Below are 22,758 nucleotides of genomic sequence, written 5' to 3'. Positions count from 1 at the left end.
CTTTTAGGAGGTGGCTGTGGACACAGTGGACGACTGTGAGCGGCGAGTACGTTAATACGCAACGTTTTCCTGCTTGTAGGTTTTCAGAGCAGTAAGTAGCACAAGAAGTATTCATAAGCTGTAGAGTGTTTATGCGAATAGGAAAGGAATGCGTTAAACAAATACCTTTTTATTTTAAACTAATAAGAGAGACTTAAATTAATAAGAGTACCTTTTTCTCTGCTTAGCTTCACAAATCTTGTGATTTTTTTGTGTGGCGTTCACCTTGTTTGGTTTAAATTAATCTCCTTTTGCCCTTGCACTTACTGTTCATGTTTGTAGAGTATTTAGGATGTGTAAAGAATGAGAAGCGTACTTGTATTTTGTTTGTTATGCTTATTGTGCTCGATCCTTCTTCTTGGAGCAGTGTCCCAGCTCTGGACCACCAAGGTCACTCCTACATGAGCCCACTGTCATTTCTAAGCTTTTTGGCCAGTAATTCATGTCAATAAATTAGGAGATGACAAGTCTTCAAGAATAATATGTTCATATTGGGTCTCCATGATGAATTTTGAGCCGATTCTATGGGGTTGAACAAACTGCTGTCACCAGGTGAAGGTGGCAGGAAAGGGACGAGGAACCAGTTCCCTGGGTTGGGGTCCCAGGCTGTGGTTGGATCTGTGGGACCCCCAGAGCACTCGCCTACCTTTGAAAAAGCAAATTGTGTTGGTGTTATCTTGAACCAAACCCTCTGCCCTCTCACGGGGAGCTAAAGGTTCCATGCCCTTTCCTAAATGACTTGATATGTCTTTGCAAGTGTCACTCACACCATTTATTTTCTCTATAACAATTAGGCTTATAACAATTAGGGCTGCACGGGAGCTATTGCTACGGCTCCAGCCAGTGCTGGGGTATCTGGGGGAAGAAACACCCTGTATTTCTTGTCTCCCACCTTCATAATTGAGCGTCACAATATTCTTTACAATTTTAACTCTTTCTTACCTAATTTGTTCAGTTCTCATCCCCTCCTGCAAACCTTTTCTCCCACAAACCCAGCAGCACTTTCCATCAACCTACAACAGCTCTGATCCAAAAAAGCCGGTTGCCTTTCAGGCCAGTGGAGCATGATAGCGAAGCGCCCAGTTCATCGAGCTGTTGATTCAATCTTCCGAACACAAGAAGAATAATCCCCAGTGCAGTTTTCTGAAACAGGCTGATAAGATCCATCCGAATCAGCCCGATTGCTTGGCAGTCGCTGGGCTGTCTGAGGCCGTGGGGACGTTGTTTTCTGTGCGCATTGAATTTCTCAACGGGAACAAAATGAAAGACAGAACGAACCTGAAATTGTCATCTGAAGCGGTTCTGACCTCCCATCCGCTTTTCAGTTATTCCCAGACATTAAATGCGAGAAGGCTGTGCTGCCATCAGAGACCTGGACAGGCTGGGGAGTTGGGCAGGGAAAAATGTAATGAAATAGAACAAGGGCAAGTGTAGAGTCTTGAATCTGGGCAGGAACAACCCCAGGTTCCAGTATAAGTTGGGAAATGACCTATTAGAGAACAGCGTAGGGGAAAGGGACCTGGGGTCCTGGGGACAGCAGGGTGACCATGAGCCAGCACTGGGCCCTTGTGGCCAGGAAGCCAATGGTACCTGGGGTGGGTTAGAAGGGGGTGGTCAGTAGGTCAGAGAGGTTCTCCTGCCCCTCTGCTCTGCCCTGGGGAGACCACACCTGGAATCTTGTGTCCAGTTGTGGCCCCTCAGTTCCAGCAGGACAGGGAACTGCTGCAGAGAGTCCAGCGCAGCCACCAAGATGCTGAAGGGAGTGGAGCATCTCCCATGTGAGGAAAGGCTGAGGGAGCTGGGGCTCTGGAGCTGGACAAGAGGACACTGAGGGGTGACTCATTACTGTTTACAAATATATAAAGGGTGAGTGTCAGGAGGATGGAGCCAGGCTCTTCTGGGTGACAACCAGTGATAGGACAAGGGGTAATGGGTTCAAACTGGAACACAAGAGGTTCCACTTACATTCAAGAAGAAGCTTCTTCCCGGTGAGGGTGGCAGAGCCTGGCCCAGGCTGCCCAGGGGGTTGTGGAGTCTCCTTCTGTGCAGACATTCCAACCTGCCTGGACACCTTCCTGTGTAACCTCATCTGGGTGTTCCTGCTCCATGGGGGGATTGCACTGGATGAGCTTTTGAGGTCTCTTCCAACCCCTGACATTCTCGGATTCTGTGAAATGCTGAGCCGGAGGAGGAGGAGGCAGGACAACATCCCTAATTCTTCTTTCCACTGGTACCTGTTGGGTCTGAGCAGCATCTCAAAGCGGCCTCTGTTGTAACGCTTCTCCATCGTGTCCCCACCAAGAGGCTGTTCCTTCGTTGTTGCCCTTGGGCAACTCGCAAAGTGACTTCCAGTCCCCTGCGCTCAATTCACCCATTTAACGGCTGTTTTGCTGAAAGCTTGTAAAGTTTAGTAGTTAATATACCTCAGCGCACCTGCTTTTAGAGATCCGATAAATTGATTGGTAATTTGATGAACATGCAGAACATCTATAGTAGAGCAAATAAAATGCGTTAGATGTCAGTGCTGCCTCTCTGCCCTCCCTGCAGTGGATGTGCTCTCTCTTCAATATATGGTGACTGACAGTACATTACATCAAATTACAAACAACCTCTACGCAAACAGCAACTGTTTGCTTCCCCCTCATTCTGCCCAGTTAGTGTAGAGATGCGTTTGCAATCTCTGTGCTGGAGGTTGGAGCCTTGCGGTGATTTTGTTTCCCTGGCATCTTGAGTACCTTTGCAGAGGGAAAGAACGATGCTTATGGGCCTCTTCATCTTGGAGAAATCCATCCTCGGGCTCGGCTTGTGAAAGAAATGTGGCAACGTGTGGTTTGAACTTAGTCCTAACACTGAATTTAGCAGCTGAATTTAGCTAACAATCTGGTATCTGGTCTCATCAGTGTATCACTGGGAAGACTTGTTAAAGGCAGAACAAAAAGACCTGGAATGTGATCATGTCTCTTTGTTAGAACTCGACACTGGAGTATTTGTCAAGTCTAGTCCAAAAAGAGCAAAACAAGAGGTGCTTTTGTCTTACTTTTGAGAGCTTTTGCCATTATCGAATATTTCTGATACCCTCCCTCGCTTTTTCTTTTTTTGACCCAGTTTTCCATTCATTTAATTTATTTTCATATTGCCTAATAGCTTAAATTTGTTTTCACCCTCTTTGTGCTGTTTATATGCCTGTTTATAAGCAAAATGCTATTTCTCAATGTGGGTATATACAGGTAGCACTGTTCCCAGTAAAACCAGTGCTACTTTTCTAGTGGAAAGCAGCACTCACCTGCACATACATATGTGCACACATACACAGTCTCTTTCACCTGTTTTTACTGCCATATAGTTCTACCTTTGCAGAACTACATTAACCTGCCGCAGTAAATACCGCTGCTGCCTCTTATTTCCGTGTAACTCGCCAACCCGTGTACAATTAATTTTTGGCCCTGTTATTGCAGTATTGGCTGTTTTATGAAACTGCCGGGAGTTAGCACAGCGAATTGATTAAATATGTTCCAGACCTTAGGCTGGAGTCTGTGTGTCTGCTGGGATTTGGATGATTGAAGCTTGCGCTTCTCTCGGGATATTCCAGATTTAGACTGAGCCTTGGAAATTGTTTCAGGTAGACTAAACTTCCCTGGGTGCGTGGAACCTGATTTTGGGGAATCTGAGATTTCTATTTCAGCCCACAGCGGTCCTGCCAAAAAAAAGGCATCGCTGTTGTGACTTATAAATAAAACCAAGGCCTGGGCTTGTTTTGAAAAGGTCCTTAAAAATGATGGCTTTGCCCTTAAAGAATGTGCTGTCGTCATGTTAATGGAAAATATGGGGAACAATTACTCTGTAAATTGGGCAGACACCACAGAACGTCTCGAATTTGCGCTGCATTTAGTCCAGAGATCAGACTTTAGAAAGGGGCTGCTCGGTATTTACGGCGGCCGTACCTCCTGAAGCGCCTGTGCTCAGTAGTTTACTGTGGGTGTGTTAAATACGTGTTTCATGACAGCCCAGGGCCACTTCTCTGAAGGTTTTTCCCCATCTGCCAGTCATTTTAAAGAAACATAAATAAAAGAGCTATTCCAATTTCTTGAACATATATAATACGCATTCCCGAGAGACCAGAGTGACTCAGAAGTAGCTTGTAAATAACATGTTTTAATGTTCTTAAATATATGTGCACTGTCAGGCTTGCCGTGAGGTCTTGAGCCGCCGCAAATGGTATTTGCTTCATCTTTCACGGAGTCGATTGCAGGATGATGAGTGGTGGTTTGCGTTTGGCATTTCCCCTCCCCTTATTTTGATGTTTTTGTTTTGTTTTTGCTTGGTTTGGGGGTTGGCTGGTGGTTTGGCTCTATATTCTGCTGCACCAGGAGCGATCCCGGGGCTGTTCACCATTGAACACCTGGACTCAAACGAGGGTGATCCGACCCACTCATTCCCAGTCCAGCCCCATTGTAAGTAGTACGAAACGATGGCTGAATTTGTGGTTTGTTTTCAATAAAAATAATAAACGTACAGTGGAGCAGCCATCAGATAGAGGACGGCAACAGCAAGGAATGGCCACCAAGAGGCCATTTCATCGGCATCGTTGCAAGAGACAGGAGGAGGAAACACAGGAGCTGAGCTAAAACCCTAAACCTCTGATCTGAGACGACTTGTAATAACCAGGTTATTTTAAGAGAAGAGCGAGCTTTTCTTTTCCTTCCCAATTATTGCATTTCGGGTCTTTTTGCAAGGGGAAAAAAAGGCTTAATTCCTTCTCTTGCCTTTTCACTCTTCTGAACAGAAGCCGCGTTTTTGCTTGTGTAACTTCAAGCTGCACGGCTGCTGTGAGCTTGCACGCCCGGGTCAGTCGAGCAGCGCCTGGATTGGTTTGTTTCTTCCCGCTAGAGATGTCTCATGATGTACTGGATGGTGCACAGACATCACCTGATTTACCCTGACGTGCAGCAAGCCTGGAACTGGCTGGATGGTGGTTCTGGAAGCAGAAAAGGTGACTCATGTGGGTGTGTAAAAACGCTGCCTGCTGTGCCCGCCTGGGCATGCAGGTGCATTTTTAAGCTTAATTTTTCATAATAGCTACGTACACCACAACATTTCCTTTGGCTGTTTAGGGGATTAAGTGTAGTATGTGAGACCTTTCACCTTTAAGGCATTTGTTGAGAGACAGCTTGCGTTAGCAGCAACGAAAAGCCATTAATTCCTGAGGGCTAATCACTCATTCCTGGATAATAACTCTTCCTTCAGTTAGAGGCGTGGGTTTGCTGCAAGAGGAGCGAGAAGAGAAGAAAATGATTGTCGATTTCTATGGTAGGCAAAGGGTGGTGTGGTGAGGAACACGGAGTTTGTCCTTGCTGGTTGAAAACAGGACCAGTTATCAGTTTGTTGTGTGTTCACTTGTTCTATTCAGAGAGGATTTGGCTCCAGGTCTGCAGCGTTTGTGGTGCTTGTTTCTTTTCCCCATCCAGCAAAGCTCAAGTTCTGTTCCTTCTTTACATTCCTGTTTGATTTCTGAGCCCAAGCTGTCCCCACTTGAAGGACTATGATGTTTTATTTGGCCTTGTCCCGTAGATATAGGTGAAAAACTGGTATTTTTTTCATGAGCCTGAAAAATCCACTTACAACCCTGTTTCCCAAGCCTTGTTGCGACATTTATCAGCTCCGGCGACAAACCCCAGATAATCACAGATGCTCGTACCAAAATATCTCTTTTGGAGCTTTAAGCCTGCTTTTATTTCTTCCTTGCTTAGTCCCAAAGTCAAGGCTCGTTGTGTTTACATGTTGTGCCCCTTGCTGTTCGAGACGGCGTTTAGAGATGAAATCCTGACAGCTGATTCTGTCTGCAGGTGTACGGTACACCCGACGTGTGACGCTCTTCCATTTATGTTCCCGAGATGCCTTGGCAGCAAGGTTTTGTGAGATTTTTCTGGTTTAACGTTCATAATTATTCCTTTTATTTATTCTGTGATGGGCTAAAAGTGAGAAATCGTTTGCTCCTGTTCCTCCTGCTGGATTTCGTAATGAAAGCGCGATACCAATCTCTACTGTTAGTGGCCATTGGTGACACCGTGTGCTGGGATTGTGACAATGGTTGGACTTGTCTTTCCCAGAGCAGGGGAACTGAGTATTTGTGCAGCTGCCTCTGCTCTCGGTGAGTCTTTGATTCTTCTTGTTCATATTTAGGTCTCAATGGCCGCGCAGTGCAAACGCCCCTCTCCACCCGCCTGGGGGTCTGTGGTCCTTCTGGGCTCATCTTTGGAGGCTTCACCAGCTCTTTGCCAGCTACCAAAAGGGCTTTTTGGTGCCTCGTCCTCTTCAGAGGAGGCGAAACAGCTCAGTTAAAAACTATCTGAAAGGGAAGATCACTAAAAGCAGAGAGAATGAGGCTGTCAAATGATGGGAAGGAAATTGCTTACAAATATTTTCTGATTTCTTTCTCATCCCTTTTACCGTCCCTTCTTCTTTGTCCTTCTTGGCTTTTTTATCTGAAGATAAATATCGTATTTATTTTGTGCGAGCTGTGTGGAGAATTTCAATCCATTTGGAATGGCAAAATAAATACAAAACAATAGCGGTGTTCTTTTCTCTGGAATAACTGATGCCTCGCAGGGAGAACTGGAGTCTGTGTGACAGTGGTGTTGGGAAGGCAGGCCAAGGAATCTGTGTTAATCCATTTTATTTCTCTTGTTATCAGGGTTCATTTTTATATTTTACTTTCCTTTTTGAGTAACAATCAATATTTCTTGGTAGAAATAGCCTAATAGCTTCTTTTGGCTGACTGTAAAATAAATACGCTGTTGCTTTATAATGTCTGTTCAAGTATTGCTAATAAAGGGGAGGGACATCACATTATCCTTGTAAAACCACTTTTTGAGCTGTGGAGCGCTGAAGTTTTTCCAGGTATTCATTAACAGAGGTTTCTGGCTCACTGGATGATAAGTGAATACTGTCCCCATTTAAAAAGTGAAGCCCTAATGCTTAAGGTTGCTGTTTTCTATAATAGCTTTTGTTACTTTTTGGTTGTCTGGGCATGGTATATTTCTTCAGGTGTGTTGATTACCCATAACTTGAGCTTGAAGTTTGGAATAATGAGCTCCTGAGCATCTCCACATCCAGCGGGCGCTTCGGAAGGTCCAGATTTGTCTGTGTCATTAACCGGGTACGGTGACCTGTAAATCCCTAGCGGTCTTTGGGCTGTAATCATTAAACCGGCCTCTCCCACAGGATAAAATGGGAAGAGAAGCCGCAAGTGAAGTGGAGAGAACCCGGACTGAAAATACAAATATCTTCAGAAAATGCTCTGGGAGTAGTGATGATAATAAAGAGAAAGTACAGTGGCAAAATAAACTGCCGCTGATCTAATTTTTCTTCCTCTCCCGAGTTTGCCTCTAGTATGGCAGTTTTTCTCCCTTCAATAAATAAATGCAAAGATGAGAATTGCTGCCAAAAACTGTCACATTTCTGGAACTTTCAGCCCCTGATTATTCACATTAAGCTTTTCCCCCCCCAGCAGAACAGTATTCTGAACGTGTACACCCACCATTCTGTCAGATCTGTGCAGCCTGCGTCTGGTTCATCTTCTGTGTCTTTGATGTGCTCCGTAACGCAGGCAAAGAGGGGTCTGATAGTCTCTCTAAAAAAACCTGACAGTTTGTGTGACAATCTGTCCGTGAATCCACGGGCTCCTTGTCAACCAAATGAGCCTTTGAATACGGGAGGTTTTTGGGAACGGTGCTCGCAGCGCTGCATATGCGCCGAGGGGAGAGGACAACAGGCTGCCTCGGAACCCGGGAGATGTGTCTGCCTTTCCCTTCATCATTCCAGGGACATCTCATCATTGCTTGTTGGCTGGTTCTCAGCCTTACACATGTCGGGGTTATTTAGCAAAGCTTGATTTACTGGGAACTGCACGTGGAGAATAATTTGCAGTCGGGGGTAGAGGAAGAACCCTGGGAGAGGGTGGAACTTGCAGGCTTGGGTGTACTTGTGTTTTTTGGTGTGTTTTTGTTTGTTATAGTGACACTTCCCTGCAGTTCCCTTTACCCATGCAAGTGCATGGATGTGATGCATTTTCTTCCAGCTCTCTCGCCCATCCCGCTGCTCCCTCCTGTTCTGGATTCCTCTGGGAATCCAGTGAGTTCCATTCCTTAGCTACCTGTTCTGCAACAGGATGAGGTCACGAATATGACTTAGGATTTAAAATTGAGACAGGCACTGTGAAGTGGGCCGGTTTTCTGCAGTTTATAAATGGGACTTCTGGATATTCTCAGCAGACAAAGCAGTTTTAACTGCAGCGCGGCCGTCCAAGGGGGTGGCAGTTCTGTCGAAGGCTCTGTCAAATATCAGCTTTGCCATGATGGCATCAAACCTCAGATACGACGTTCTTCCCTTCCCAAAATAAGCTCCTGTGATGGGCCTGACATGAGAACGTCCTTAGGATCTTTTTTTAGTGTATGACAAGTACTTGATGACTGCTAATCATCTTTTCTTCTTTCCCCCTCTGAAGTGCTGGTCAGCGTCCTCGTGAAACTCTCAGCTACCTACCGTGGCACCTTCCATATTCCGGCAATTCCCTCTTGCCCTCTGGTCCCCTTCCCTTAGCACCGATTCTCTGCATGCCCCTCACTCTCTCAGATGATGCTGGTTGTTCCACGTAGGGTCCTGTGACCTTGGTGTCCATCCCTGTTGTGTGACAGGTTGGTGACAGTACCCAGGTATCGCTGTGGGACGAGTTGTGCAGCTGCAGGGATCACAGAATGTCCTGAGTTGGAAGGGACCACAACGATCATTGAGTCCAACTCCTGTCCCTCCACAGGTCACACCATGTGTCTGAGGACGTTGTCCAAATGCTTCTTGAATATTATCAGGCTTGGGGCCGTGACACCTCCCTGGGGAGCCTGTTCCAGTGTCCAGCACCTCTGGGTGACGAACCTTTTCCTCATGTCCAGCTGACCCTCCCCAGCACATCTTCTGCCGTTGCCCTGGGATTCAGTGGCATCGCTGCCCCCTCGGTGTCACGGGCACAACGTGACGGTGCAGGTCAGCAGATTTGGGCTCCTCTGAAGCAGATGCTGAAAACCCTTGATGTTTAATCAATGCCTGGGAAGCCTGTTTACCTGCACTTGTCAGGTATAATTGATTTGGGCATTTACCGTGAATTCCTCGCCTAAGACTTCTCACTCCTATATTAAACTTCCAGCCAAGAAGAAAGCGCAGCGATACTCACCCACAGCAGTTTTATTGTTAATCTGGGCCTTTCATGTCACTGTCCTTGTCAGAAAGCCTGGGTTGCCTGCTGGCATTTTGTGGCCTTTCTCCTTGAAGATGCTTCTACTTTCCAGAGTTTATATTTAAAGAATTACAGATGCTTTATTTGCAGCCTTTCAGAACAATGTGCTTTAAAGCAACCTCATAAAACCACAGTGTTTAATTATTTTTTCTTCTTCTCCTTTTAATCACCTCTGTAGAAATAACGTCTTTGCTGGCTGTCTTTCTGACTTGAAGATAATCTGAGGCTTTTCTGCGTGTTTCCAGTGAGGCGCTTGCAGCTCTTTGGAGAAGTTCTCGATACCATCTTTCTATGGGGTCCCTGTTTCAATTGGGCTTTTCCCAAGGTACCAGAGGGCCAGTCTGACCCTGGCCTGTGATCTCTGGGTCTGTAAAGCTGTTTTCACCCCGTTGGAGCATCTGATGCGGGACCTGGTTCTGGGAAATCCTGAGGTGTGTAGCTTTGTTCGATTCACCGTGTGCTTTAGGAGCTGGAGCTTAATCTTTTTGTGCCTGGCTTGTTATCTGCAAGATAAACCCACCTGTGGTCCTTCCCACCAGTTCTCCATCCCTAAAGCTTTGTGAAGACTGGTATTTTGTGGGATTTTATCTTTGAGAATCTGTCTAGGTGTGCTACAGAGTTAATATTTTGCTTTCAACTCAGGGTAATATTGCAGTTGTGAGAAGATCTGTTCAAACAGGAATAAACTTCTGCCTGTGACTAGCTGAACTTTCCTGTGTTGTTACTGTGGACGTTGCCTTTCTTCTGTCTTCTCTGAATCTTAATCCAAAATTTATGATCTCACAGCCTATTGCCAAAGGAAAGAATAGAATGACACAAATTCAATGCTCTCATTTCATTATTGGTCTCAGCGGGAGGAGTGGATGAACCCACACATGAACAGCAAACAACAGAGCTGTGTTTAGAAGTTGGCTTTGGGTAAAAAACATCTTTTCTCCGTATCAGCAAGCTGTTTGTAGTTGTTTGCATCTTTCCTCTATTATCTTTTGAGGAAAAACATTTAAATTTGCATAAAAGCAGTTTAACCCTTGGCTTCTGTGCTCTCGTGATGTGCTTTATATGCATATTTCTGTTGCTTGTTAATTGGCTGCTATGTGTATGTGCACTTGTGCTTGATAGGAAGCAGAAAATGTGACTGATCTCTTTTATGCTGGCTGATACAAACAGGCTGAGCAGGAGCTCAAGCAGAGAGCTCCGGAGGTGAAGAGAATGTGTCCTGAAATACCCAAACTCCCTGGTTTGGACCAAAGTTGATAGCAGTGATTGATTGTGTAGGCTGGTTTTTAACAGATCCGAAGGGTCATTCCAGTGAAGAGATGGGTTCAGCTCATCTGCCTCTGAAAGAGGGGAGATTCAGGCCAGACATGAATTGTTGGCCCTGAGGGTGGTGAGAGCCTGGCCCAGGTTGGCCAGAGAGGTGGTGGATGAACCATCCCTGGAGACATCCCAGGCCAGGCTGGACGGGGCTCTGAGCAACCTGAGCTGGTGCAGATGTCCCTGCTCATGGCAGGGGGGGCACTGGGGGAGTCAGGAAGGTCCCTCCAACCTAAACTGTTCTGTGATTCTGTACCTGCAGGAGAGGTGCATGTAGATGGGGTAATTTTTCAAATATTCATTTGCATTAGACTTCTGAGCGATGAGGATGAACAAGTGGATTTCTGGTGCATGTAAACCGGTCCCGGTGGGGTGTGGAGAGCCTGGGGTGCCGCGGTTCCCTCGGGCAGTGCAGCGCTTCCCGAAGCCTGAAGTTGTTCTGGAGCTTCCTGGTGGCAGCAGCTGTGCCTGTGGCACCTATATGTTCCTTGTCCCCAAACACCTGTGGGCAGGTGACAGTCTTGCTGCTTTATTGAGATAGTGTGAGGTTTTATTTCTGAAAGGAGGGATTTGAGCGTCTCCCAGTTGATGTTTGGCACATGAGGAATAACCTCTGCTTTCCTTTCTCCTTTCTCTCCTGTGTTTGCGGTGTTTCCCAGTTCTGGGGCACACCATGTGTCCCCCCACCACATGCCACCTCTTGTGCTTGGTTTTGGTGGGAACTGGTGAGCACGGAATCACAGGATGGTTGGGGTTGAAGGGACCTCTGCAGATCATCCAGCGCGACCACCTGCTAACGCAGGGTCACCAGAGCAGATCACACAGGGTCACGTCCAGACGGGTTTGAATGTCTCGGAGAAGGAGACTCCACACCCGCTCTGGGCAGCCTGGGCCAGGCTCTGGCACCTCAAAGTAAAGAAGTTTCTCTTCATATTCAAATGGAACCTCCTGTGTTTCAGTCTGTGCCTGTTGCCCCTCACCCTGTCGCTGGGCAGCACTGAACAGAGTCTGGTCCATCCTCTGGCACCCACCCTGGAGATACTAATAAAAACTGATGAAATCCCCTCTCAGCTTCTCTCCTCCAGCTGAACAGCCCCAGTTCTCTGAGTGTCTCAGGAGATGGATCGAAGGAGGCATCCGTCAGGTGCCAGGCGGGTTGTACCGTCTAATCCCCGGTTGTCGTCTGCAGCGTCAGTCAAGGTCTCCGCTGGCTGCCCCATTTCATCAGAGGTATCACTACCATTCATCTAGGCTGGCAGCGCTTCAACAGCTCTTAATCCTCTTTGTATCTTTAAGCACTGTGACCACTGACAAGCTTCTGTACTCCAAGGTGTCAAAATATCTCAAGATAACCGTGCTGATGGTGGCTGCTTTTGATTTTTCTTAATCCAAACACTTTCTGATCTACTGGCCCAGTCTGAACCTCATGGAGAAATCCGTATCCCAGCGTCAGGTTTTTGCTGCTGCTGCATGTTCACACAAAATTTTGCTTGAAATCTGATTAATTTCTAGTTCTTCATGCTCTTGTTGCTCAGTTTTACGTGTTACTGCAAGTAGCGCGTGTTTCACTGAAGTTGTAAGGAATGTGGTTTAATGTCAATGTGAGAATGAGCTGGCAGGGTTTTCTCTTTATGCTTCAATTACTTTCCCTCCTGAAATAACCCTGAAAACTCGGTCTTGTGCTATATTGTTTTCTTGCTTTCATTGTGGACAGGGTCTGGGCGGCAGAGCAGGTGTAGTAGTGAGTGCTGGTGTTTCTCTGCTTGTTTGCAGCCAAGGAGGAACGCCGAATTAAAATTATTCCAGATTTAGCTCAGAGTTTTAAAACAGGTTCCCTTTGGAAAGGGAATTTCTAGTGCAAAGGTGCTTTGGGAAGAGTGGGGAGCAAGGGTATAGCAGCAAATCCGTTGTTGAAAAGCAGCAGGGTGAAGGAAAATGGTTCTGTTGGTCTTTAGGCTCTAGTTATGTATTTTTATAACTTCTCAGTGTTTCCATTATTTGCTACGAACCATCATTTAATAGCAGGGGAAAATCTTTCAAGCGAACATTTCTTTGTTGAGTTTGTTTGTCCTCTCCGGAGAGCTCTCTCCCCGGATGACAAAGCTCTCGTGTTCTGAACCTGGCTCCCCTAAGGCTCAGCTTTATTGAGAGAAGTGAAACATTTTAGGTGGTTCATTCATTCTTTCTGTGTCTCTTGTTATTTGAGCCCTTATGGTGTCCTTTGGTCATGTTTTTAAACTTATTTCTGCAACTAAGACTGCCAGGAGCTCTATTTAATAATAGTCGAGGCCTCGCTCAACTTTTTCTTTGCGAGTTGCCATTTTATCTCAAGCATCACATATTGCGAGAGTAAATTAAAAGCCGCACTGATGTCTTGTAATTTTGTGTTCAAGGCTCTCGCTCTTACTGCGCAACTGAATATTGTTTTATGAAGCTAAAGGACTTCACTAAGACCAAGGGCAGCTCGGAATTCGTTTCAAGTGCAAATTGCCGCAGCTCGATCCTGCTGAAGAACCTTTTTGCGTGGGCAGCTCTGCTGAAACCGCAGAGGTGGTTCCTGGCTTGGTTCCTCGTTTGCAACCTTATTATAAAGCCCTAGATTTTCGTAGGTCATCGGAACGTTATCCCCTGCCGCAGGGTGGTAGGTAAAATACTGTAAATGAAGGGCATCTTGCATCTGAAGTCGTATAGGTGAGGATACTTGGAAGATTATTCTCTGGAAGTAAAAGCCTGAAGTCACAGAACCTGCTGTGGCTGCACCCACATGTCTGCTCGTTGAGCCCGGGTTTAGGACAAAAGTGAACCCGACTTTCCCAAGCTACGAACAGGCCGAGAGACCAAGAAAAACCTGTTTAACAAGTCTGCTTGTTGAATGAACTCGGGTTTAAATAGTAAAACTCTGTTTTTCTTGCTTGGGGGAGCATTTAAAGACACTGATTGACAGCACTGGAAATAGCGCTTCATAGATTTCTAGGGGTTTTGGGGAGGACAAGGGAAGGAGGCAGAGGGGTCTGATCCAAAGGCAAGAGGCCCAGTTGCATCACATGCAAAGATGTTTTCTGCTCATTTTTAAAGCTCAGCGGCTTTCACATGCAGGTCGCAGGTCTCCTGTGTCCCCCGTGATCTGCACATCGTGCCAGGGGCCTTGTGGTTTCTTCGAGCCTGGGTCTCTCCTCATTCCCGTGCAGAGATTCCTGCCTTTCTCTTCAGGTTCCCACTTGCCTGCTTTTCAGCAGCTTTAGGATCCAGAGCCATTTCGTACCATTTCTTTCCCAGCTATTTTTGTCCATGTTTGTAGTTGACGTTTTTGCAGATGGGGCCGACCACAGTATTGGGCAGTTGAACTCTGATAAACCAGTTCAGGTTGTGCCACAACCGCTTTAATCGACAGTGCGACCAGCAAATGAATCTGTTGGCTATTTTTCCTTTCTTTAGGTGGGTTAAACTCCAACCTCTTGCTGGGTCTCACGTACAACATATTTATTCCTGTTTTCCTCTCTTGCTACTGTTTCGCTGCAGAGTGCTGCAGGCTAATAGTATTTGACGGGGCTGCTTCCTATTGCCTGAAAAATGCTTAATTTTACTACCTCACTTGCTCTCTTTCCCACTTTCTCTCATTTTGATCTCTTAAATCCAGTCCCTTTGAGAAATCAGACTATGAAACATGAAAATTGCTTGGGTAGTAATTGGAGAAACGGTGAGACTTATGAATCCCATGGAGATAACGCTTACGTCTACTTATGCACGTTATTTAATTTTTAATGGCAAATTTAATTAATGAAGCACAGGTCTTGTGGTTTCATGTGTGAATAAGTAACAGCAGGGAGCTGGAAGTCAGGAGGTCTGTTTACAGGACAGAGAAAAAGGCTCCATTAAAAACTGAACTTTTCATTATAGTAAGGAGTGAAATGGGTTTAATAGCTTAGAAGTTCGACCATTATGTAACGAGTAAGAAAATGAAAACATTCATGACAATTTGCTGGCAAAACGCATTTTGAAGTGGTTACTCATCTGTGATTTCTCACTTTAAGTTTGTCTCTTAGGTCAAAGTTTGGAAAAGCAAAGTCTGTTCTGTGGTTTTTTATTTCAATATGTGACATAAATTCAGGCACCAGAGATAAAACGCTTAAATATAGCACCTTGAAGCCTGGACTCTGAGAAGCTTGTATAAACCTTCCAATTAGCTCAGCTTCACACAACTCGAGTGATCCGGGCAGCTGTTATCCCTCGCTTGCAGATGGAAAACGACGACTCGCACAAGTGGCAGAACCGCTAATAGAACTTGAGTTATATCCGTCCTTTCCTTTTTCCAACCACCGAACAATATGTGGCGTCTCATCGTGGGCAGGACCACAGCTGCATTCACGGGAAAATAAATGATGAGGGCAAGAATAGTATTCTATATAAAATGACCGCATTTGCACGGAGACGAGATAGCAGCTAGAACCGGCCATAAATGAATAGCTGTCCTCACTCGCAGTACCGTTTTTGTCACTTTTTTGATTGATTATTACATATTTGCTTCGCATGCCTTTTCAGACGAAGGGCCCTGCAGATGAGTTTGGAGCGAGGCGATTGCAGCTGTTTGGGTGTAAAGTCCAGAGGTTTTGCCCGAAGCGGCTTTATCAGCAGTTCAGCCACATGAGACCTCGCAGCGGAACCGCTGGGGGTGCGCGGCCCTTCGGTGCTTTGCGGGGGCTGGTAAGCGCAGCCGAGAGGAGGAATTTATCCTCCACCTTCAGCAGCTGCGCAGTTGTGAACTAAAACGCTGGGCAAGCTCAGGAGAGTTTAATGCAAATCTGGGTGCAGAGTGGCTGGAGAGCAGTCAGGCAGAAAGGGACCTGGGGGTACTAATGGACAGGAAGCTCAACATGAGCCATCAGTGTGCCCAGGTGGCCAAGAAGGCCAATGGTATCCTGTCCTGTATCCAAACCAGCGTGGTCAGCAGGACAAGGGCAGTGATCCTTCTCCTGTGCTCTGCATTGGGGAGGCCACACCTGGAGTGTTGTGTTCAGTTCTGGGCCCCTCAGCTCAGGAAAGAGATTGAAGTGCTGGAGCGGGTCCAGAGAAGAGCAACACAACTGGTGAAGGGACTTGAACATAAGACCTATGGGGAGAGGCTGAGGGAGCTGGGCTTGTTCAGTCTGGAGAAGAGGAGGCTTAGAGGGGAGCTCAGCACTCTCTAGAACTACCTGAAGGGAAGTTATAGCCAGGGGGGGATTGGGCTCTTCTCCAGGCATCAGCAATAGGAGAAGGGGGCATGGGCTTCAACTCTGCCAGGGGAAATTTAGGCTGGAGATTAGAAAGCAATTCTTTACAGAGAGAGTGGTCAGGCATTGGAATGGCTGCCCAGGGAGGTGCTGGACTCGCCGTCCCTGGAGGTTTTTAAACTCAGATTGGACACGGCACTTAGTGCCATGATCTAATAAATGGACTAGAGTCGGACCAAGGGTTGGACTCGATAATCTCTGAGGTCTTTTCCAGCCCAGTCAATTCTGTGATTCTTAAGCCCTGCAGCAAGATCCAGCCCCTGTTTGGCGGTGCCTTAACTGATACCCGATCTGCCTCCCTGCCTTGTTGAAAGGGAAACAGGCTGCGTAATTTTCTTTTAAAGGATAACTCACACCAGTGGAGGCGCTGAAATGGATTTTGCAGCGCTAGCAGCCAATTTGGTGCTTGTGCATCAGGAACTTAGAAGATCCTTCACAGCAATTAATTAGAAAAAAAAAGAGAACAGAACACAAAATAAGTCGGTGCTTGAGACACCTTGTTTTTGTGGTTACGTGGAATAATCAAAGCCGAGGGTTGGTTTTAGTGACCTTTTCCCCTTGGTTCCCTTCACAAAGGTGAACGTGGAGTGGAGGATGTTTTGTGGCCTTGACGCATTGTGCTGAAAAGAAAAAAACAACTTTTAAGCGTTTTTTTGTGTTCTTTGAACTGAATATGCTGTTTGTTGTTGGAAATCTTTATTAATTATAGAATATAACTTTCTGACAGGATAAGAGCTGAGATGCCTTTAATTTTTAGACTTGAGCATTGCGTTCTTTGTTTCTGAACGCATTATGTTCTGTGTTTCAGAATGCGGAGATCTACAAGCTGACATCCCAGCAGTACCAGGACGCGGCCACCAAGGCGGAGCAGTGGATAAAGTGAGGACCCATTTTTGTTCCTTTTGGCGTTTCCAGTTACATTTCATAATTCTGCGTGTAGCCTCTGGATATATCCCCATAAACGGAGTGTGATGTTACCTCCTGTCACGTATTTAGGGGACTGAGCAGTTGCAAGCGAATATCCACTGTACCAAGCTTGACAGAATTGAGTATCAAGTTGTTAGATCTTACAAGGGAGAATAAGAGAGAAGACATGGACTTGGAAAATTCACATTAAATGGGAATATTTACTAAGGTTTTCCAAATGGCAACGGAACATGTTGAATCTGTTCAACCTTTGACCCAACATATTTAACCTGCGCGTGTGAGTAGGGAGAATGGCACCACTTCCCAAATTTTCATTGTCCAGGGAAGAAAAAGGTAAACAGCCTAAATCTTAGCCCTGTACATTTAGATCAAAACGGTTGTAATTATCATGAATGTCTTCTTAGAACAGGTGCAGTGATTTTTCTGACATTTTTATTGCCCTTGGTGCAGACTTTTACCATTGTCTTTTTACCACGAGCATATTTAGTGTCTAAATTCCATTTGTATTTGCTGGTAGTGTTATATACCTTATTGTTCCACATACACTAACAGCTGTCCGAGAAAAAATATTTTCTATAATTTTTTAATATTAATGAGTCCAAAGCAATTACACTGTCAAGAGCAGCACTCAGATCTCAGTTGGGTAAACAGTTGGCCAACATGCAGTAAACTGGAGTAGCAACATATGTAGTCCAGTTGGGTCCAGTCCAGACTGTACAATACTTAATTGCATAAATAGATAATATAGTAGTGATGGAATATGGTAATGGGGTGTGCAATATATTGTGCTGTCTTTATTTAAAATTATGTTTGACTGCCAAAGCATCACATAACCTGTTGTAATTTCACATTTTTGTTTGGACAGTCAAGCAATAAGTTGCTAAAAAAGCCAAAACAAGGCAGCTAACACATTGCGTGCATTTTCATGCAGTTTTCCATAGTAGAATTCTAAATTTTGTTTTTAAATATCATTTAAAATATTCATAGGACATATAGTTCTAACAGTCTTTGATCGGTTCAGTCTTCAATTTGCTTTGCAGATGTGTGATCAGTTTTTGGGAACATGTGTGACAATAATTTATCCTTGTTACTTTGTAAAGAGAGTGGGACCTTGGGTGATGTAAAGAGGATCTTGGGTGATGTTCTTTACTTGCTGTTACAGACTGTAGTTTATTTTTTTATAGTAGTCTGAAGTTTGCTTCCTGAGGTTTCAGTTTCATTTGGTCTCTTCTGTTCCTTGTGGAGTCAAATGAGGTAATGCAGGGATCTCAGGAACGTGGCCATTTCTCATAAAGGTTAGTGGCCGAGACTGACACAAATGCTAATGACTTCTTTCTTTCAAGAAAATGTATTTATGGTCTCTCAGGGGTTCCTTCTGCTTTTCTTTGGGCCTTTATCATGTGCCAGTCCCCAGCCTTATCACACAATGTCCTTCTATTTGAAGGCCGTATGAACTTGAGCCATCAGAAAGGTGCAGATTCCATAGACTATGCAGCCAGAAAAGACACCTGCCCCAATGTGAATTTTGTCTGAAAAGATAACGTGACTGGGGGCGTCTTGAGAAGGGACAGGGTTTGGCATTGGTGAAACTGGGGAGGAAGATGAACATCATACTTTCTTTACAGTAGAAATTGCCGGCAATAGCCAGGGTTGCACTGAGCTGCACGTTGAAGTGCACGATCCGGGATTGGGAATGCCCTTTAATAATTGTTCGTGAGGGAAGAATCATTGCATTGTCCCGTCAGCCTGAAGCGTACACCTCGTACAGCAGTATGCCGTGATCCTTCCCAGGATGGTTTTATGGTGTACAACGTGCCATACAAACACTGTCAGAGAATGCACGTGCCTCAAGTGAATGTCATGATAAGGCTGGGACAGGGTCAGGGGAATTTCCGTCATACATTGGCATTCAGGCTTAATTGGCAGGACTTGAAGTCCACATGTCGTGAGGTCCTCTTGTTAGGTGTCGTACATTCGAGTCTTTCTACAGCCTGTTTATGGTAATAATTTACAAGATCCTCTGACTTCAGTGGAAAGAACAGTTTGCTCATCTTGTTTTGCGCTTTCATATTAGACACACAAATGCAGTCAGTGCTAAGGTAAGACTGATTGATGCAGATCTAGTAGCTTGGTTGGCAGGAATCAACTGACACTCCATCAAAATCACATGAACTGGAATATCGCCCAAGTATGAATGAAGCGCAGCTCTGCCTGTTTGCAGTGCTGAGCTACGACAGCTCCTGTAAGGAGAGGGAACCAGCAGCGGGGCTTTCTCCATCTGCAGAGCAGAGTGCATCTCCTGCCCAAATGTCTCCTCCCTGGCTTCTGTCATCGTGTTTCACTGAAGTCTTTGACCTACCCCTGGCACTTGTGCTTTGCAAGACCAAGTGATCCAATCTTTGTTGTGTTCTGCCGTTGTACATCATCAGAGCCGATGGAGGGAGAGGGGGATAGAGCTGGGGCTGTTTCCACAGTGAGTAGCCTGTTTTTTGGATAAGAAACATGTGAAACACAACTCTAGTGTTTTCTTGAAATGTATTGACTTTGGTAATTCTGTTATCAGCACCTACAGCTCTGCTCAAGTGGTCAAGTGTTCCACAGACTATTTCCTCTCCTTAGTGACTACCAGGTGTTGCAGGGTTGAGGAACATTGTACAAGCTTTCCACCAGTGACCCTTCACAGCACACCTGCGAAGTGGGCAGATAAACCTTCCTATCTCCCTTTGTATGGAAACAGAAGTGAAGTACTTAGTCCTGAACTTCATATTAAATCACCGGCAGAGTCATGAGCTCTTGGTTTCTACTTCAAGGTAGGACGCGTGGCCTCACTTGTGCAATGGGCTTTGTTCCTCATCTCTTCACCGGAACCCAGCCTGATCCTGTCTCCACATTCCTCCTACCACAGCATCTCCTCCTCCTATGTTCTGGCTCTGCCCAACCTGGTTCTTTCTCCCAGAAGCAGATCCTAGCAACAAGAAACCACGGAGCGCAGCTTTCAGCACCTTGAGCAACTTGCCCTTGTTGCTTACATGCTGTGGTGAATTGGACGGTTGCCACGGACATATTGTCTCCGTGATGTTATTATAATCGGTGCATTATTATTTTCTTCTTTTGTTAACCAACAGAAGTCTGGAGACCTAGAACTTTTCCCCCCATCTTCTTTCCGTGTTTAGCAAACTGTGCACATCAGTAACCACCCACAAAGGAAGCCGCGTGTAAATAAAAAGCCAGTGCTCCCTGCCCTTCCCTTCGTTCCACATCCTTTTCTCAGTGTTCATAGAGCCATGACTCAGACTGGGTTTAGAGAAGACAACTTGCTAATCCCCTCCCCACTACGGAGAATAAAATGGCATTTCATTCCAAGCTCTATTAATGCGCTCGCTCCAGGGATAAGGCAGCGCTCCCAAAAGGCAATGGCCACAGGTTTTTTTTCTGTTGCGTTGTCTTTGTCTTCTTTTGAGTGTTACATTTAGATTAGCTTCTGAGGATTAAATGTTATTACAGTCTCTGAATCTGTTAAGGGGAAGGAAAAAAACATCAGTAAAGAGGTTATGGCTTAGTACAGGCACTCTAGATTTATCCTCAAAATGCTGGTTTTTCTCAAAAATTTGATTTGTTTTCTTTTGTGAAGCTTGTCTTATCACACTTTTATTTTATTTTTGTAGCTGTTAAATTTGGATGCGGGAATTGGCGGGGGGAGGGTGTGACTCTCAAAGGTAAAGCCACGGGAGTGGGGCGAGGGGATTAGGAAGCTGTTAAAAGATAAAACTGTTCTGAAACCGCGTTTCCCTCCGAGATCTCCTTATACTTCGCAGAACTGGTTCTGAAGCCGCTTACCGATGGCCGTGTTGCATGTTGTGCTCTGAGGACCCCAAGAAACACATAAAGAACATCAGTATATTATCCTGAGAGAGATCAGCCTTGAAGCCAAGGCAGCTTTCCAATGGAGAAGCTGCCAGAGAGATTTACTCCCTATGGGATTAAGAGTTCTGTTTAATGGTCCTAAGATCTTTAAACTTAATGGACATGAGTATTTAAGGTGATTATGTTGGAGCAGCTGGCAAGTAGTGAGTATCATCTTGGGCTGAACATGGAGTAAGGAACCACATAGACTCGGTGGGGCTGGGAGGAGAAAGTCCATAGATGGACAGTTTGCTGGGAACTGGCTTGGTTTTGGTACTCGTGGAAATGAAGGTTTTCTTGAATTGCACAAAATTTAATGAGGCTGATGGCCTCTCAATTAAAATGGCAATGCTAACCAGAATCTGGAGGAAATGCCTTTTCTTTTTTTCTCCTTTCTTGTTTGTGTAGTTCTGGAAGGTTTCTAAGATAGTTATGTGGTGATATTTGAGTTTATTAATCTTGAAATCTACTACAAGGCCTCGGATATTTCAATGGGGGACTGTACCCATGAGTCAAGCTCGGAAATGGTTATTATGTGGACAGTCGTGAAGCCCGAGGAGAAGAAGGGTAAAGACATCATCATTTTCAAACAAAATTGCTCTGGGATTTCTCCTGTCATTAGATTAGATAAATGATTAATTCAGTGTTGAAATTAAGAGCCTCTGCAATAGGGATTTCAGAGTTTTCAGGACTAAAAGACTGATTAGTGCTGGGAGCTCATCCCCAGCCTTATTTCAACATAGTATTTTGAGCCCTGCGATGGTGATGCCTTCACAAAAAATGCTTTGGCTCCATCACCATCCTGTTCTTCCCTCGGTCCTTGGTTTGTGTGAGTTAGAACGTCTGTCTGCACCGGCTCTGTTTCATGTAATCTTTAAATAAAGAGACGAGTTATTAGTCAAAGCTTTGCTGTTTCCCGCATTTATAAAGTTGCTCTCAGTTGGAAATTGGAATCTTGGCTATAAGGCGTGAGTTTCCCAGTTATTTCAGAAGAGGGGAAAAGAGTAGATGGGTCAATTTTGACTTCATTGTTTTACGTGATGTGAATTTTACTGTCAGAAAAACTTCCTGATCGTTTTCAGTTCTGCGTCACGAAGATTTTCACTCATTTACATTAGCATAACATTATCTTTACAAATTCTGGAAGGCCCCTTGTTGAGCAGCTGTTTGTGCCAGCGCATTGATTTCCAAGCAAGGGATGTTCCCTTACTACTGTAGGAATGTGTTATGTGGTAATAGAAGTCAAATATACATGTAACGGATTTGTGTAAATGTTCCAGTTGGGCCAGGTTATTCTTTTTTGAACTGAATTTTAAATCTTGAAAATTTATTAGATGGAATGCTTCATCCGAGCTGTTGAGTCTCCTTGCTGAAGTTCAGTTCTTGGGGATTATGAAGATGCTGGTTCTAACTAAAACTTTCCTTTTGTCCAGTTAGTACAATGATGTTTAATCTAGAGTTCATAGTATTGTCTTTCCTCTCCTGCGTGATGAGGAACCACTAATAAATCAGCCCCATGACCTGAGATCACAGTTCTGTTAGTGCTGAAAAACTGGTGTAAAATATTAATAGATCTTTTCAGAATTGCAGGAGCATTTCTTCAAAAGTACATTGGTAAAACTTGGGAATTTATAAAATAGGACCTGAATAGCAAAGTCTGGAATAGCAAAGGAAGAGGTGCCAAAGACTCCATGTAGTCTATTAGGGATGTTTCTATTGCTATTGATTTTTACATGGAAAGCACTTGTATTCTGTAGTAATGTTGCCATTATAAACCCCTTAGATCAGGGTTTGTTGGCAGGCCAAATCCAGATTGTTTTCAAAAGCATGGCTATTTGTGCAGCTGTTAAAACAAACCTCAGAAATACTTTGTACGTGAAATATTTCACTTCAGAGCTCTTTATCATGGAGAATGCAGTGAAAATGGAAGCAGATCTCTGCCCTCAGATTGGGAATTACATATTCCACTGTGTACCGTGGTAGGTTTCTCCAGGTTTCATAGTATTTTATTGTGTATTT

The 22,758-nt window shown here is 45.0% G+C and overlaps 1 protein-coding gene across 3 annotated transcripts in view; it reads left to right on the top strand.

Moving 5' to 3' along the window:
* The window catches only part of CHCHD6 (coiled-coil-helix-coiled-coil-helix domain containing 6), a 111,415-nt gene that overhangs the window by 42,660 nt on the left and 45,997 nt on the right, over window positions 1-22,758 (top strand). For all 3 annotated transcript variants that reach the window (XM_080350812.1, XM_080350811.1, XM_080350810.1), the window contains one exon: window positions 16,718-16,788. In XM_080350812.1, coding sequence (XP_080206938.1) covers window positions 16,718-16,788 — 71 coding nt within the window. The remainder of the gene's footprint in view (window positions 1-16,717; window positions 16,789-22,758) is intronic.

This window comes from Nesoenas mayeri (assembly GCF_963082525.1).
Source record: "Nesoenas mayeri genome assembly, chromosome: 10".
NCBI classification, from domain to species: Eukaryota; Metazoa; Chordata; class Aves; order Columbiformes; family Columbidae; genus Nesoenas; species Nesoenas mayeri.
The sequence above is the reverse complement of the archived record's forward strand: the minus strand, read 5'-3'. Positions and strand labels throughout refer to the sequence as shown.